Source organism: Dermacentor andersoni, chromosome 4 (assembly GCF_023375885.2).
Source record: "Dermacentor andersoni chromosome 4, qqDerAnde1_hic_scaffold, whole genome shotgun sequence".
Taxonomy (NCBI): Eukaryota; Metazoa; Arthropoda; class Arachnida; order Ixodida; family Ixodidae; genus Dermacentor; species Dermacentor andersoni.
This window is the reverse complement of record NC_092817.1, coordinates 47,801,664-47,818,778: the sequence shown is the minus strand read 5'-3', so window position 1 is coordinate 47,818,778 and position 17,115 is coordinate 47,801,664. Positions and strand designations below refer to the sequence as shown.

Here is a 17,115-nt window from a genome sequence, read left to right as displayed (position 1 = left end):
TGCCGTGTGATGGGTCGAATTAACGCGAACGGCGACATACAGCGAGGCTTGATAAGACTGTAAGCGTGTACGAGATAATACGACAAGCTACGATGGATTTATTCGCAATATGGGTAAGCCTTCTTTGTAAGAATTTCTTGTTCAATATTGACAACACTGGTTGATCTTACGTGTAAAATAACCGAGAGCACTAAATGTGAGATCTAGGATAAGAGCCAGCGCTTTTCGTTCCTTACTCTGATAAACCCTAAAATGTAACCTTTTTTTTGCCTGTTGGTTCCAGTGCAAGTGAACGGTATCCAGCACCTTCACCAGAAATTTTATGAGCACTAACGTGGATCACTACAAGAATAAATCTCGCAGAAAGTCCGGGGTGCAAGCAGACGCTCTCATTTTTGTTTTAGCGGCTTTAAATCCAGACCGATAATTGACCCCGCCGGCCTCACCCCCTTCTCCCCTCAATACGGTTTCCTGTGCTCCCCTTGTGCAGTAGCGGCAAAGGCCAAAGCCATCCTGCAGCCGGTTAAAGTGATTGCGACTCTAGCCGGAATCGCTTGACAGCAGTTCGCTCTTGATAATTTATAGGTGCTTGCAGCACATGCGACGAGGAGCCAGCGATGGAGTGGTTGTAGCATAACTACATGGAGCCTTCAGTGTGATAGCTCGTCCAACTCGAGACACGTGAGCTAAACTACAGCTGGTAGGTGAAACCTAGATGTTTTAGTGTACATTGAGACTTCCTGAGGCTTTTCCTAATGTCGTGAGCGCTCCGCTCGATCTGAGATCAACCGCAAAAGAAAAGAGAAATATATAAAGTTGAAAATTTAGCGTCAGTACATCATTAAAGGGACACTAAAGGGGAAAATGATTTCTTCTGCATCAGTAAATTACCGTTCTACAACACCAAAAAACACCACTCTTACAACTATAAGACGTTTGGTAAGCCAGAAAAAGCGCAAGAACGAAGTACGGGTGGCGACGCCTACTTAAGTTCCCGCACCTGGGGGCTGTGACGTCTTGTATTTTGATGGCATCTTCTAAGGCCTGCTAATTATATATAGTGGTACAGATTGACGACATTGTGTTCTAAAGGAACCCAACATTAAACATGGCAAGTTTCGGGAACCTTTATTCTGCCAACGCGGCCCAAATGCGAAAACATACTTTGGAATCCCTGACGTCACGCTGACGTACCGGCGCTGGGGTTTCGGCGCGAAATTCAAATACTGATACTTGGACCTTCATTTTCTGATCGAATAATCAAACTATTTTTTTTAAATGACTGCCTGCAGGGTTCTCAAATAATGCTTCATTAGTCTATACTGATTTATTCTTTCGCTTTAGTGTCCCTTTAAGGTGTACAAAGGCCATTTATAAGCGTAATTTGTGCGCAACACACACAACAAGGACATGCGTACAACAAACATTCAAGGGTGGTGGTTTAATCTGCCACGTAATGGCGCACGTAATGGCGCACGTAGTGGCGGCGAATGACAAAGGAACGACTTAACGCAATGGCTATTTACAGTGGAACTTCGCGAATCAGCTTCCGGAGCGTTCATTTGACAAAGTGCGCAGAACTATCCATGGTCCCCTCGCAGGCGTTGATACCATTCCATATTGGCCGAGTTCCATGGTTCCCTGAGAGAAAAAAAAATGCAAGGAAAATAACGTTTAGCTCAAATATTTTTGTTTACCAGAAGCGGCCGTTCCTAGGACGAGGTTAAAACAATTTGCTTCCGTAATTAGTAGTCAGCAGGCATACGTTGCGTCCCCTGTATTATTAAATAAGTGGTAAACTGTAATTTATCCAAGTCGCTTAGCTTGGCTTCCTTTTTTAGAATCTTGCCATTTAGTGTATACTTATTTTATTATGCTTGTTACTGCTATTTTTGGAGATTCTCAGAGGTACTACGATCCTGCAAAGCAATATTTGTCACCCTGCGTGGTGGCTCAAAACATATAGCGTTGTTGTATATCTTACGACCAACCGAATGACTGCCCTATTTTGAGTTACTGAGCCACGTTCTGGTTTCTATTCATGATGGGTATGACTGATTGACTTGGACGCCTTAAGGCAACACGTTGGCCGGGCACCACAGTTCTAAAAAAAATGTTAATGAAGCGTGTTGGAGAGCCTGACACCACATAATGACCCGAGCTACTCCTTCGCGTATAGCCAAACAATACATATCAAAGTTAGGCCGACAGAAACAAATATACAAACAAAACAGAACGCTTATGGCAATCGAAGAAAACGCCAGCGTTTTTGGATTCCGCACTTTGGAATGGTGCCGCCACCGCAGGGACTCATACCGGTGACGTCATCGTCATCAGGAGCTTTCTTCAGGAGGGTGCAATCAGCTTCAGTAATGTCGTAGAATTATGCTCACACACACTTTTCCTTAAGACAGCACGAGGAGCAGCAACCGATTGCTTCAAGAGGCGCATGGTAGTTAGACGAAGCAGCACTGCTAAAGCACATTGCCTTGCCGGATATACCTCGACGTTCCAGATTTAGGCTACGTAAATTACATTACTTACTGCGGTATAAGACCGTCGTAATGACGAAATTTGTAGAGTCCCTATTTATCTACACATGCGCAACAAACAAATTAGTGTATACCTTAACAAATCCGGTTGACAGATTCCAACTCCGAAGCCGGTTTCACGTGTCTGCTGAGTCTCCCTTCTGCGTCAACCTTGCTCAGTGACACAGTAAAGCGCACACTCAGCCGCTACAGTGTATCGAAGAGGTTCAAACTAAGTTTTGCTGAACTGTTGGTCAAGAACTGCAAAGGCACAGTTTCACGTGACGCCTGCACTGGCCAAACATGCGTAACATATTAAGCAGCGAGGTTAATTGAACCATTTTACAGCGGCGCTGTTTACCTGACGGACTTGTATGAAAGAGACGTATGCGTGGTCCCGTAGAGAGGTATCTGGGCTGGCTAACGTCCGTAAAGTGAACAAAAAAGATAACCAACGATAGTACGGAGCAGTAGAAAGAAAGGACACTTGATTTCACCGCGCGCCGCAACTGCGCAACGGAGGGGGAAGGGGGGGCGGGGAGTGCACCTGCGCAGGCCGCCATCGTTGCCGGCTGCGTCTGCTGTCGTGTGCCCTCAATATAACGATGCGGCTGTTGTAGCGGGAAAACACGGGGATGTGCACCGTGGTAGCCACCGCGGTAGCCACCGCGGTAGCCGCCGTGGTAGCCGCCGTGGTAGCCGCCGTGGTAGCCGCCGTGGTAGCCGCCGTGGTAGCCGCCGCGGTGTGCAAGAACCGGGTTGTGCATTGCAGGGGCAGACCATTAGAACAGAGGCAACTCCAACAAAAATGGAAAAAGTGGGAAGACCACGCATTGTGCGTGCGGGCCAAGAACAAGCCCAGTACGAGGAGTGACGTCGGCAGCAGAGACGTGACTATAACCAACGACAATGTTTGCCCGTGCAAAAGCGGAGAATGCGGCCAGTGATTTGCCTCCGAAGAACACTTTAGAGAAAGCAGATGGGAGCGTCTAATCGTCGGCGTCGAGCACAAGCTACCGATGAAGAACACGCATTGGAGGCCGCTCGTAAGCGTGAAGCTAGGTCGTTCGAGTCTGCATCCAAGGGGCAGAAGCGTGAGTTTTCACCTCCTTCGAGTTTTACCGGGTCGAATTCCAAATTCAAGGGAATGGATCCGTACGCGCATGCCACAGTTGCTAGGTCTGCGATTGACAGCTTCGCTGGCTTATCCGCCACCTTGTGAATGGTTCGGCCGGAAATATTCTTGTCGTTCAATTAAATATTTCTCACCTTCTGAGAGGGGCCCAATTCCACCTGGTACTTCTGGACCATCCTGGCCACAGTGTACCTTAATTTCAGCAATGCCAGCTTCATTCCAACGCAGTTGCGAGGCCCCACTCCGAAAGAGATGTGTGCTGCTTTTGTGAATGAGGCCTCATTTCCTGGGGAATACCTGTATGGCCGAAACAAAGACATGGTGAAGCAGCAAGGAGAATTACGAACGTTGGCCATGATTCAGCAACATATTTATTGCTGTTTTTGTAAACTATGGATGAATGTGTGTAGGACATGTTGGCATATGGGTGAGACGGGTTACAAGTTTCTGTTTGCACAAATACTGCTTACGAAACATGAGTCATCCTTTAAATGATGATGCACATAAATGTAAATTAGATATAAAATATATATACTGTTATAGATATAGTAGTAAATATAAAGTTTAAGTTAATGCTAGAATGCATTTCCACACAGCTTGGATTAAAGTGTAATGTATAGTGCATTACACAGCAGAACTTAATTTCACGAGAAGTAAAAAAAAGCAAAAGGTTTGTGAAATACGCGAAATAAACACTTACGGACATTTCTTACGAGGTTTAAGTACACGCACCCGTACGTCACTGTCAGATTATGTACACGCTACACCTGGAGCTATAACAAGTTTAAGTGCAAGAACACCCTTATGGCTGGACCAACATTACACCCTTATCAAGGAGCCCTATTTATTAGTGTAATGATGATATATTACTTTTTGATCGGCAAGACTAAAATTACATTTTGCAATAAGATGATAAGCCTTACAAAATAGTAGGTATACATTTTGGTTTGTGCCTCAATAGGGACTACGAAAACAAAAATAAGAACGTCGTACGACCACACCTTCATTCACGTATTTGCCCGAACTTAGCGCAAGATCACCACAGCACCACTAATTTTTGCCAATACATGTAATACTGTAACAGGGCCTGTTGTATTCACTACAAGAAAAATTACAGCAAAGGATTTATCTACGAAGGATATAGCTACAGTAGCAATTAGAAAAATCTGTAGTTTAACATACCGACTTACATGGGTTTAAGACACTTTCACCGTTAACCTTCAGACAAGCCAAATGAACTGTATCACTTGTGGCACCTTGAAGTGGCTCATCGCACCATGTGCTTATGCAGAACTAAGCAATAGGCTCTCCTTTGTGCATTTCATTTTACAGCGAAGCTGCTTATGGCTAGGTTCTGGGGAAAATTGCGTGCGCTATCGAGCCGTGTAGATCGAGAATTTCTCCCCATACGTTGGCCGATCCCGAAGATAGGACAATACCGGGCCGACTCGCGGCGGAGTTGAGCAGGCTTTAAGCACTCCGTCAACTTGCAAAACTAAGTTTAATATCTTAGGGCCAAATGCAACCCGCATCAGAAATGAGCTGATTAGAACAGATACTACACATTTATCCGCGTCGGCCATGTCTACGTTCACATCCCCCTCTCTTGGTCGGCGTTCCAGGCGCTTGCCTGTCTCGTTTCCTTTCCTTTGCGCTCTCCCGTGGTGGCGGCCCCGTGAGCTTGCTGCCAAGAGGGTGTTGGTGCTGCCCGCCAGGACCGTGAGCCGGGAAGAAATGATGACCATCCGCGTGGCCCCGATCCCGCAAACTTGGAACGTTTCACCGGAGCAACAGCCAGTTTTCAGAGGGAGTTTGTGGGGAAGCAATTTTGTGTGGCCTGTGTTATGTGTGACCGCTTGTGGTTTTCAAGTGACCTCACAACCATTATTGCACTGCGGCACGTCGACCAACGAACGATCGCCTTAGCTACGGTGAACCAGCGCGCGCCCTCGGAGTGGGGCTAGGTGCGTTGTCTGTTCCTCGTGCCGGGATGCGTTAGTAAAAGGTGTCGTGCCGCGTTTTGCGAGAATACGTGGGTACGTATACGTCCCGGTGCTTCATCATCTTCCGAGGCTGCGGCGTTTGACGCGTGGCAACGGACAGTGCGCCATTAATGGACCCACGCATACAGCTTCGATGGTCGTCCACCTTCACAGAGTGGAATGGCACTAAATTTTTTTTAAAAATTATTAATCCTTACTAGCATACTTGCTTTCACAATGACAGGGACTTAACCAGCCAATAGGCTGTCGAAAAAGTGTTAGTAGAATATTTGCTCCTCACCTGTCGGGATTAAACTCCATAGGGTTCGAAAAATATCGTGGGTCCGTTAGTATCTGGTACTGCGGTACAATAAAGCTTGTGCCGGCCTTGAATTTGATGCCGTTGTATTCGAAGTCTTCTTTGGCCTGCCGCGTCACAAACCTGCAAGCGAAGGTTAGGGAGATTAGAGGCAGAGGAGCATGATCTCGTACCCTTTTCCAGCAATCATCCATCAGTGATTGGCTGGAGCTATCACTGAGTTTATTTCAAACGAATGCACATTGTGCTAAACTGCATTGGGAAAGCTAAGAAAAAGCTGGTACTTGAGAGTCTCCGCCACCACTCAGCAGCACGCAACGGAACAGTCCAAAATTGCATTGAAAAAGTACTGCAGAAATAATAGATATTCACTGTGCACTGTAAGCAATAAATAAGATATCAATAAACCATTTTCGCGTAATTATCGTAACCATTACCGATAACTAAGTTTCTCGTGAAATATTGTCTAACAGTGTGACTGGGTTGTTCAATAAAGACCGACTGAATCTCCAACATCTTTGTTTCTGAAACTTATACATCGACACCTTTATCCCTTTCTAATGCTCCCAGTAAGTCAAATGCATGAGTCCCACCTTTTCTGCCAGGCCTAGATAACACGAGTGAAGCCATCTATTGCCAAGTTGGTTACGCCTGGTTCTATGTCTTGTTCGATGTCAAAACAATGTCTTTCTTTTACGGTTCCCCGAAGCATCGCAACGATACCCTTACCCTTACGTTAGTCCTGTTGTGACACACTCCGATTATCTTACGTACCTCACAGTAAGAGAGATTGCTTTGACCTGGAACAAGGTGTACTTAAGATATTGGATGCTGTTTTTTTAGCCAGGTGTCAAAAAATGATCTAGGCTTGGTTGAAACGGTGGGACGCGGGTACTTCACTTACTGGGGATAATATAACAAGGTATATGTTCCAAAGAATAATCTTCAGAAATAAAGATTTCAGAGCATGGGTCACAGCTTTCATTGAACAAACATCGTGTGACCAGAACGCTCTTTATATAACCAGAATTCCCTCTACATCATTGTTTTGCTATTGCTTTTTAATTACTCCTCTTTCATGTCATATAGGCCTGAGGGCATAATAAATGAATGAATAAATAAATAAATAAATAAATAAATAAATAAATAAATAAATAAATAAATAAATGAGTAAATAAAAAAATAATGCCAGCGAGACTTGAAAAATAAGAAAATAAAAGAGTAATAATAGCAAGCTTCTTCTGAGACATCATCTTTGTAAATAGTCCGATGCACTCGACCCTTTTATTCAATGGGCCTAGTGCAGTATCCCTGAGGTCCTTCCATCGAAATGACGACTGTATTGCAATCACATACTGGCTGTTACTCTCAAAGGGTTTAATCACAAGTGGCCTAGCAATTAGCGTATAAATTAGGATCACGCAGAGAATTTTTTTGCACGATTGGTTTCCCTTGGCAGGATATTTGAAACCAAGGTCACTGTTCTACATTGGTAATTCAACACTCATTCGTAACACTCATTCCGCTGGGAGCAGCTGCCCATGATTCTATAGCACAACGCAAAACCACGACCTTTCATGTGAGATTTTACGGCGAAGTGCTTTTAAAACAAGCTCTAGGCAGCCATCTTCACGTTAATTAGATAAAGCTCTCTTACGACCCTGCTAAGCAACAATAAGTGCGCCGTTTTGTATCAAGCCCAGCACGTCGTTGGTTGTTCTGGTAGTGTGTAACAGAAAGTGCACTCACGTTAGCCCTGGAGGATAAAGACGTAGTGATTCGTCCACTACTTTTTCCAAGTATTTCAGCTTCTTCATGACTGTTTCATAGTCCAAAGGACCCTAAGAAAATAAAAGTATAAGTCGTTTGGTTAAGCATTCCACTATTCACAGGAGACGCCCAAATTTTTCGTTGAACATGATGCAGTGCTTTACCTAAATGCTAAATAGTCTGATCATCATCAGCAGTAGCAGCAACTTATTTTATGCACACTGCAGGACTTAGGCCTATCCCTGTGATCTCCAATTACCCCTGTCCTGCACCAAACGGTTCCGGCTAGTGCCTGCGAGTTTCTTAATTTCATCACCTCACCTAGTCTTCTGCCGTCCTCGACTGCGCTTCCCTTCTCTCGGCACCCATTCTGTAACCCTAATGGTCCACCGGTTATCTAACCTACGCATTACGTGACCTGCCCAGCTCTATTTCTTTTTCTTAATGTAAATTAGAATATCGGCTATCCCTGTTTGCTCTCTGACCCACAGCGCTCCCTTCCTGTCTCTTAACGTTTTGCCTAACATTCTTCGTGCCATCGTTCCTTGCGTGGTCTTCAACTTGTTTTCGAGCTGCTTTGTCCGTCTCCAAGTTTCTGCCCCATGTCAGCGCCGGTAGAATACATTGATTGGACAACCTTCTTTTTAATGATAATGGCAAGCTTCCAGTCAGGATCTAAAATGTCTGCCGAATGCGCTCCCACCCATCTTTATGTTACTCTAAATTTCCTTCTCATAATAAGGGTCCCCTGTGAGTAATTGACCTAGGTAAACGTACTGCGTGACAGACTCTAGAGGCTGACTGGTGATCCTGAACTCTTGTTCCCTTGCCCGGCTATTAAGCATTATCTTCTGCCTATTAAACTTCAAGCCCACTCTTACACTCTCTCTGTTAAGGTCCTCAATCATTTGTTGTGACTCGTAACATGGGGCTATTTAGAGCTACTCAATGCTCAAATGAAGTATTGCATTGAATGGACACCTCAATTTCTTTGCTTGTGTAGGAAACAGAAAGATCAACTGCATTTTTAAAGGGACGATTTCTTTACCTACCCCTAAATTTTGCGCAGAAAGTGTTTTAAGAACGTCTTTTAGGTGCCAAAGCTTGACGAGTAGTTATGTTCCCGGCCTCAGCGAAGCTTTGCCACGTGTCGCGTATGTTACCGACCGCAAGTTACGTCACGAGTTTGTCAACGCTAAAGACAAAGAAAATAAAGGTTCTCTGGCATTGTATATAAGATACCATGCCCGAACTGCAACCATGTCTACATTGGTGAAAGTGGCATTTTTGAGCGTCTCCTGAAGGAGCACATGAGCGATTTGAGAAAGAAAAAGTCCCTTCCAGTACACTTGCAGAACACACAGAAACCCAGCAACATGATTTCAACTGGAGGCAAGCTTCAGTCATTGTCCAAGAAAAGTACTGGACCAAACGGCAGTGTCTGGAATATCTTACTATCCTAACAACCAGACAAACGCTTAATCCAAACAATGACAACCTCCCAGGAACATATGCAAGACGCCTGAAGTGATTATTGACGAGGATTTAAGCTGGAGGTTTTATGCCTCTCAGCTCAGTGAACACGGCTTCAGTGTGGAAGCCGAAGCGTTTAAGAATCTTAAGACAACACTATTTTGGTCGGCGTTCTTTTTTATTTCCTATTGTGCCGTTACTTCCCAGCTAGAGGAGACTTCCTCAAACGCTTCATTTTATCACCTAAGCATTCTCAAAAGCTTCTAGCTATGAAGCGTTCAAGCCATTCCTCAGATGAGCAGGAGGGGTCATGCACACCTGGGGAAGAATACGGTATATTTTGCTTTATAAATTCATTCTGTGCATTTCGCAATTATGAAAGTGATCTACCCCATGCCCTCCCTGCAAAGAGACAAAGAACGGTTATGACTGAGCTCACTTGTTCTTCAGGTGCTCTATAACGTGAGAAATTCAAGATAGTTGCCTGTGCAGTACGAAACCAAGAAAGATATGCTGGTTTACTATGTCCAAAAGTTCTCCCTCAAGACACAGCTGAAAGTCCCTACGTTTCAATGCATAGTTCTGCGCATTCATTAAATTTTATCATGCTAAGATGAGAGCAAAATTTAGCATAGAAATATCTTGCATGCAAAATTTGGCACGAACCATTGAGCAGGTGACGCATCAGAAGCATCCATTACTCATGTGACGTAAAGAGCATTATCATTCCTCAACTCGCTAGCATAGAGCAATAACTCTTCATGAATAGCGAAAGTGTGTACATGCGTGTTTCTCCTGTGTATGCGTAGGCGTGTGTGTTTTAGAACGTAACGTTAATTTTTCACCCTCTATACGGGTCCAGGATCAGATATCATCATTAGCTGTCTTGATCCAACAAAAACACAATATTTTCCATCTATACCTATATGATGGAATATCATCTGAGGATTAAAAAGATCGCAATAGCTGTCTGCTTCCCTTCCTAGTACCAGAGCTACTTACATTGGTACCAACCGCATCGAAGATTTCTCGCCGTAGCTTTTCTTGTACTTCCGGATGCTTAGCGAGGGCATACACTACGTAGCTTAGGGCTGTTGCTGTAGTTTCAAACCTGCGTTTTTTCAAGTGACATAAGTTAGTGACACATATTGTACCGGCGTTCAAATCCAAACAAAAAAGAGACACACCGGAATACGGCTAGGGTGGGATCAACACTGGTTGAACAAGAGAGAGAGAGAGAATCAACTTTTGTACTGAGCCCTTAGTGAGGGATGGTGCGCGCTGGCACCAGATGGGGTGGAACCTTCTTCTCAGGTCCCATATGTGTCCAGCAGTTCCTGGCCCCTAGCCGCCAGCGCGAGCTGGGTCGGTAGGTCGGGGCTGGACAACAAGGTCTCCCATCGCTCGGGGTGGTTGGGGCTGGGGAGGGTCGAACAAGGGATGTCTCGTGCACCGCTGTTTTGACAAGAGGACTTGGCTTCATCAAGTCATTACTAAAAGTTCATTAAAAATATAAGTCTGGGATTTCACGTGCCAAAACCGCTACTTGATTACGAGGCACGCCGTAGTGAGGAACTCTGGATTAATTTTGACCATTTGGAGTTCTTTCGTCGTGTTAGGTGATTGCTTTCTTTGACAATTGCTTCATTTGACAGCGTTTACATAGCTCACTCTCACCCACTACCACAATTAGGGAGTTCGTAAAGTAATGTAAGCGAAGTCGATTTGTTAAAAAAAAAGCTAGAAGGCGGTTAGCTGTAACAGCAAGGGGGCCGAAATAGGGATTATTGTGCCAGTTGTTCCAAGAATTAGAAGGTGAAATAGAAAGGGAAACAATCTTCATGTACAGCATGTACCTTCGCGAACTTTATGTACACTTCAGACAAATTTTGATAGAAATGATTTTTGTTTAACCAAAGTGACATCAACACACGTGACATCAACCTATTCTTTCCCTTTCCCGTTACCAAGGGCAGAGATAGCCAACCAGGTTCAGTTCTGGTTAACGTCCCTGGCTTTAAGTTATTCTTCTCTTTCACTGTTTACCCGCCCCTCTTTACTATTTTATTTCTTTATTTTCCGGTGGTCGCTCACTTTATAACTCTCCTAATGCTCTCTTATCGTTCGTCAATTTTTTGGTGCTAACTAAGCCCACCGGATTGACAGCGTCCCCTTGTAAGTAAAGATGCTTTTCTGTTTGTTTTTTCACCCCTACGTCATGAATTATCCGGCAGTAGCCCCCCCCCCCCCCACCCCAAACACTGCCACTTCACTATAGCACCTTTTCGCAATTTTTGTTTAACATCTGGACTTCTCTAACCCTACTAAACGCAAATTTTTTTCTATTCCCTTTTTGGGAGTGGGTGAGAGGGGGCTATATAAACGATGTCAAGGAAATCGTTTGTTGTCCTGACGAAGACAAAATACTCTTGTCGAAACAATTTCACCTCACACATTCCTTGTTCGACCAGTATATAGTTACCGGCGATAAACAGATGCCCATTCGAATCCGGCTCAAGCATCCGTCGTGGCATTTCGTGGTATATATAAATTTAAGGTTCAGCTGTGCCCTAAGATAGCATATTTTAGCTATATTTTCCAGTTGGCAAATCATAGAAGACAGCCAAAAAATCCAGTTTCAGGAACCGTTAATTGTGCGGCAATTAACGTGATTTTAGTTCTTACCCGGCGATGAAAAGTACTGTAGCTGTGGTTATGATTTCTTCAGTGGTTAGAGCTCTGCTCCTAATACTTCCTGGAAGAGAGCAAGAAAAATGTTAAACATATATAACTTTGAAACCGTAAACACGTAAGCAGAAGAAGCGATAGGTGCTTTTGTTAGTTACTTTCATAGGAAGAAAGGAGACAACGAAACCAGGGAAAGTGCAGAGGAAATGATGTGTTGTGTTTAAACGAAATGTAAAAATCAGAGAAAAGGGAAGTTCAAATAGGCGAAGCATCAACGAGTCGTAGGTGGAAGCCGTACCCGCATCCTTAATTAAGCTACCGCGGCGGCCATTCGTCCGTCTTTGTAGTTTGTGTACCATGTTAGTTCTGGGAGCGTTAGCCAACGTCGCTCGTGGCCATGGCAGCTGACGCGTAACGTTCTTTTAACCACAGAAGTCGCGCTGTACGTAAGCTCAGGAGCAGGCCACTTGTCAATAAACCAAAGTAATTTGGTTTATTGATAAACCAAAGTAATTTGGTTTATTGGCCAAACAAAACAGCGTAATTTTCCAAGCCCAACAAGTTAATTCTTGCTCATTCATTAAACTGTTTCTCGGAATCATTAAGAATAGTGACCTCGATGTGCGACATTGTGTAGTGTCGCCGCAGTCCACTCCCTCAATGTCGGCACCGCGCCGCCGTAGCACAACCACTGTAGTAAGTGCTAAATAAACAGCATGACCAAAAAAATTAAAATAGCTGTCCTGAACGCTGCCTTCGCGCCATTAACGTGGCACAAGGAAGCTAGCAGCGAACGCCCCGAGTCTGGTATGTCCAATGTCCAGTTTGTTATGAGGGAGTCATTTTACACCAGTATCGGTCAGTAGAGAATAATTTGCTTCATACAGGGTTCTTTTTTTATGTCTGAGTGAGACTGTATGCTCTTGCGAGTATTTTAATGTGGCCCGGTTGAATAGCTTAGGAACGCGAACGTACTTCAAATCACTGCTCAAATGTTAGTGAAAAGCTCGATGTGTTAGCCGCAAATGATATCGCGCCCAGCCACTTTTATGCTCTCCGCAGAGGTCCGCGATAGTCATTCACACCAGTTATGCAGGCACAAAAGGTGTCGAACAATTTATTTGCTTATGCAAAAGTGACACATAGGCATGTTACTTATTTCTACGAGGAATCGGAACGCCTTTGTAAACGTCACTCCAAACCGGAGGCGACAACAATAACGCATCAGAGGGGGAAACTATTGATGACACTCCTAGCACTAAGGAAGGATAAAATGTATGTAGATGACAGTTCGAGAATATCATGGCCGGGCACGTAGCTGGCGCATAAAGGAGCGACAACATTATTGCAGCACCTCAATCCGACAGGTCTGTGAGGCTGTTTATATAGACATGGTGCACACCTTAAAATGTACGCACAACTAATGTTTCTCTCCCCCGCGCTCTCACTCTCTTCGTCCCTATATCCCCTTCCTTCCGTGCCAGGTAGCAAATCGGACATGCGTCTGGTTGACATCTTTTTCTTTCTTTCGAAATGTTAGCATGGCTGATCACATGGCATGCTAGTCCAAGTGGGCTGAAATGTGCTGGGTGATAAATATGATATATTCAACGATCCCACAAACACACAAAGATTTCGAACCCCTTGACCCTGCATCAAGAAAAGGGCTGTGCAGCTACCGTTGTTTAGTGGCTGGCTCGTAGTCTTCCCCGATACATCCAGAACGGCGTAGCTATTCCCGCTACCAGTCGTGTGGAGCATTATTTTTCGCCGTAGCTGAAAGCTCTCTAGAAGATGGACGAAGTGGCAGCTGAGCCAACACAAGAAGTTGATTTTGCAGTGAAGCAATTTCAATGTGGCGGAGATTATATATATATATATATATATATATATATATATATATATATATATATAACAAGCTTATTAAATTTTGGCCTCCTCTTCGTCCTCTTCGAGGCTGCAGGGTGTTCGTGGAATGGTGACAGGTGGCGGGAAATCGGCGTTAAGGCGCGATGTTGCTGGAGTCGACTATTGATTGGGCTTGGCCCACTTCTGGTACGGTGAGCCCAAGAGTCGTGGTAAGCTCTTTTAATGCGACCACACCCCTGGTCTTAGGTTAGGATAGGATAGGCATAACTTTAATAAAGTGCCGGCAAACGACGGTTTAACGCGTCGTGACGCTGGTCAAACGTCGACCCGGGGTTGTATCCTACTCTGCGCTAGCCCAGTTGGGCCCGTTTGTAGTGGGTCATGAGGCTTGTGCTTTTCGAGCGCACCCCGGGCCTGCTGGACGGCCCATAGTTGTGAGTCCTTGTCTGCAGACTGCAGTGCACCTTGAAGTTCAGGCGGGTAAGTCCTGGAGGTAGCTGCCGTCGGGAACCTGGCACAGTCCCACATGATGTGCCATTGGTCGGCCGGACCCGCTGCACAAACACCGCACATCCCACTTAGGTATATAGCTCTGGGTGAAGCACGCGCAGCATTGCGGGGCGAGGAGTGACGCGGTCTGTATTTGCCTTAGGATTACGGCCTCCTCCCGAGTGAGTGCCGGGTGGGGAGGCGGCATTGTTCGTCGAGCTAAGCGGTAACACTTGGTTACTTCGGCATAACTAGTCAATCTGTGCTTGGTTTCGAACCACCACACGGAACGGTCACTCTCGGGGGCGCGGAAAGTAAGCGCTCGCGCCGCCTAATGGGCCGTCTCGTTGTGGTTCGGTGAGGATGCACACTCGCCGGCGTGCGCCCGGCACCACTTGATACGGACGGTGCTGCCGCGGTCTTGAAGTTGGAGCTTGCCGATGATGGCGGCCGCGGGCAGGCATATTCGCCCCTTGGCAAAGTTGCGCACGGCATTCCTCGAGTCGCTGAGCACGGTGCGACACTCGGCCTCGGTGATCGCCAGAGCGATGGCAACCTCCTCAGAGTCTGTGGCGTTCGCGCACCGCACGCTCGCTGCCGTTGTCTTGGTGCCGGTAGCCGCCGCAACGACCACTGCCGCGAAGCCTTCCCGCTTGTATTCCGCGGCGTCCACGTACCGGGCGTGCGGGTCTTGGGCGTGTTTTTCGGTGAGGGCCTTGGCCCGCGCCTGCCGCCGTTCTTGGTTGTACTCTGGGTGCATGTTCTTCGGGATGGGGTCCACGTTAATGTGGGCCCGCGCCTCATCTGTGATCTCGCACGGTTGCCGGCTGGGAGCTTGGGGGTTGTAACCCAGGGACGTCAGTATACTGCGGCCCGTCTTGGTGGTATAGAGGCTCTCGAATTGCACGGTGAGCTGCGCCTCGGCTATTTCTTCTAGGGTGTTGTGGACGCCGAGCTGCAAGAGCCGAGCCGTACTCGTGGTCTCCATTAAACCCAGCGCCGTCTTGTAAGCCCGTCTGATCAGCGTGTTGATCTTGGTCCTGTCAGTGACGTGCCAGTTGAGGTAGGCCGCAACGTAGGCGATGTGACTCATCACGAACGACTGGACAAGGCGCACGAGGCTGTCTTCACGCATGCCCGCCCGTCGTGTAGAGACTTGATGTATGAGCCGGATGGCGTCCATTGCCTTGGTGTTAACCTTGTTGATGGTCTCGTCGTTGCGGCCGCTCTTGTTGAGCAGTAGGCCCAGGACCCTGATCTTCGGAACTTCGGGGATGCGTTGCCCCGATGCAGTCACAATCTTGATGTGATCACACTCCCGAAGGGGAGCGTGCTTCCGTCCCGGTCGAAGTGGTGTGTGGACAAACAGCTCGGATTTGGCGGGCGAGCATATTAGGCCAGTGCCGTCAAGGTGCTGCTCGATGGCGGTAACTGCCGCTTGCAGCTGTTGCTCGATGCTGGCGTCGGTGCCGCCGGCCGCCCACAGGGTAATGTCGTCGGCATAGATCGTATGCCGGACGCCGGTCCCCGCTACTGCCCTCGTTACCCCGATCATGACGAGGTTAAAGAGCAACGGCGAGATGACCGAACCCTGTGGAGTACCCGTACTGCCGAGCTTGTGTTCGGGAAGCTTGAGGTCTCCGGCGTGCAGTTCCACCGTGCGGTTGGGCAAGAAGTCTTGAATATAATTGTAGCTCGTTACCTCCATGTTGAGTCTTGATACTTGTGCTAATATGGCTGAGTGTTTGACTTTGTCGAATGCACTTTGTAAATCGAGACCCAGGATTACTTTGCTGTCTTGTGTCTTGTTGTCGATGATTTCTTGTTTGAGTTGTAACATGGCATCTTGTGTGCTGAGTCTGCGCCGCAAGCCGATCATCGTGTCAGGATAGAGGCCTTCCTTCTCTAGGAATTCCTGCCACCGGTTGGCGACCACGTGCTCCAGCACCTTGCCCACGCAGGACGTCAGCGAGATGGGACGCAGGTTGCCGATGTCCAGTGGTTTGCCCGGTTTCGGAATCAGGATCGTTCTTGCGTTTTCCACTGTCGGGGGAGCTTGCCCGAATGCCATCATTCATTGAAGTAATGGGTTAGGGCCTCTATCGAAGCGTCGTCCAGGTTGCGTAGCCACTCAAAGAGTGTGGGGTCTCTAAGGTCCTAATGTAAAATGAAGTGTGCGTTAAGTGCCAGGGCAATCCCAGAGTGTACGGGATGTATAGTGATATCCCCAACCTAATGAGCATATGGGCGAGCCATGCTTTTCGGTTATGTACTGCGGCGGGTGCTTTGTGTCGGTAGACAATGTGAATGTGTTTTAGCTTGGCGTCATGTGACAGCGGCTTTACGTGTTGTGGAGTGTGGGGAAGCTCGCTGAGTGATTTCTTGTTCATGCCAGTCCTGTAGTTTGAGGGCTACACTGGTTTGAGGCTCTGTTTTAATCCTGCTAGAGTAAGGGAGTCTCAACTGGGGAGGATGTCTCATGATGTTTGCGTTAGATAAAGCGTGTTTCTGTTGGTTTCCTTTCCACGCCGGAGTCGCTATACGTACCCGGTGAAGAAAGACGCGGGGTTGAAGATTACTCGTCGTATGTAGATGTACTTTCTTTGTGAGCGATTAATTTTTCTCTATTAGCTGCTTCGATTAGCTGCACGTATGATTGTCCCCGGAACATATTAACTTCTCTAGGAATAAAGTGTATAGCTCTCGAAATATGTGCTTATCCACCGTAGTGACATGATTTTCGTCTTGGGCTGCTAAGCCCTAGGGCACGGGATTGAATCCCGGTCGTGGCGGCCGCATTTCGATGGTAGGTAAATGCAAGAGCCACCGTGTACCCTTCACGTTAAAGAACCCCTCGTG

The 17,115-nt window shown here is 46.6% G+C and overlaps 1 protein-coding gene and 1 pseudogene across 1 annotated transcript in view; both read right to left on the bottom strand.

Annotated features, from left to right (window-relative positions):
• Positions 1-1,426: 1,426 nt before the first annotated feature.
• LOC126537073 (cytochrome P450 3A14-like) overlaps positions 1,427-17,115 on the bottom strand; it is a 29,629-nt gene continuing 13,940 nt past the window's right edge. Inside the window, exons 9-14 of the mRNA XM_050184209.3 lie at positions 11,896-11,965; positions 10,213-10,321; positions 7,717-7,808; positions 5,950-6,090; positions 3,801-3,963; positions 1,427-1,641 (exon numbers count right to left, since the gene is read on the bottom strand). Coding sequence (XP_050040166.1) covers positions 1,543-1,641; positions 3,801-3,963; positions 5,950-6,090; positions 7,717-7,808; positions 10,213-10,321; positions 11,896-11,965 — 674 coding nt within the window. The 3' untranslated portion in view covers positions 1,427-1,542. The remainder of the gene's footprint in view (positions 1,642-3,800; positions 3,964-5,949; positions 6,091-7,716; positions 7,809-10,212; positions 10,322-11,895; positions 11,966-17,115) is intronic.
• Positions 5,072-5,249, bottom strand: LOC126537226 (U2 spliceosomal RNA; annotated as a pseudogene).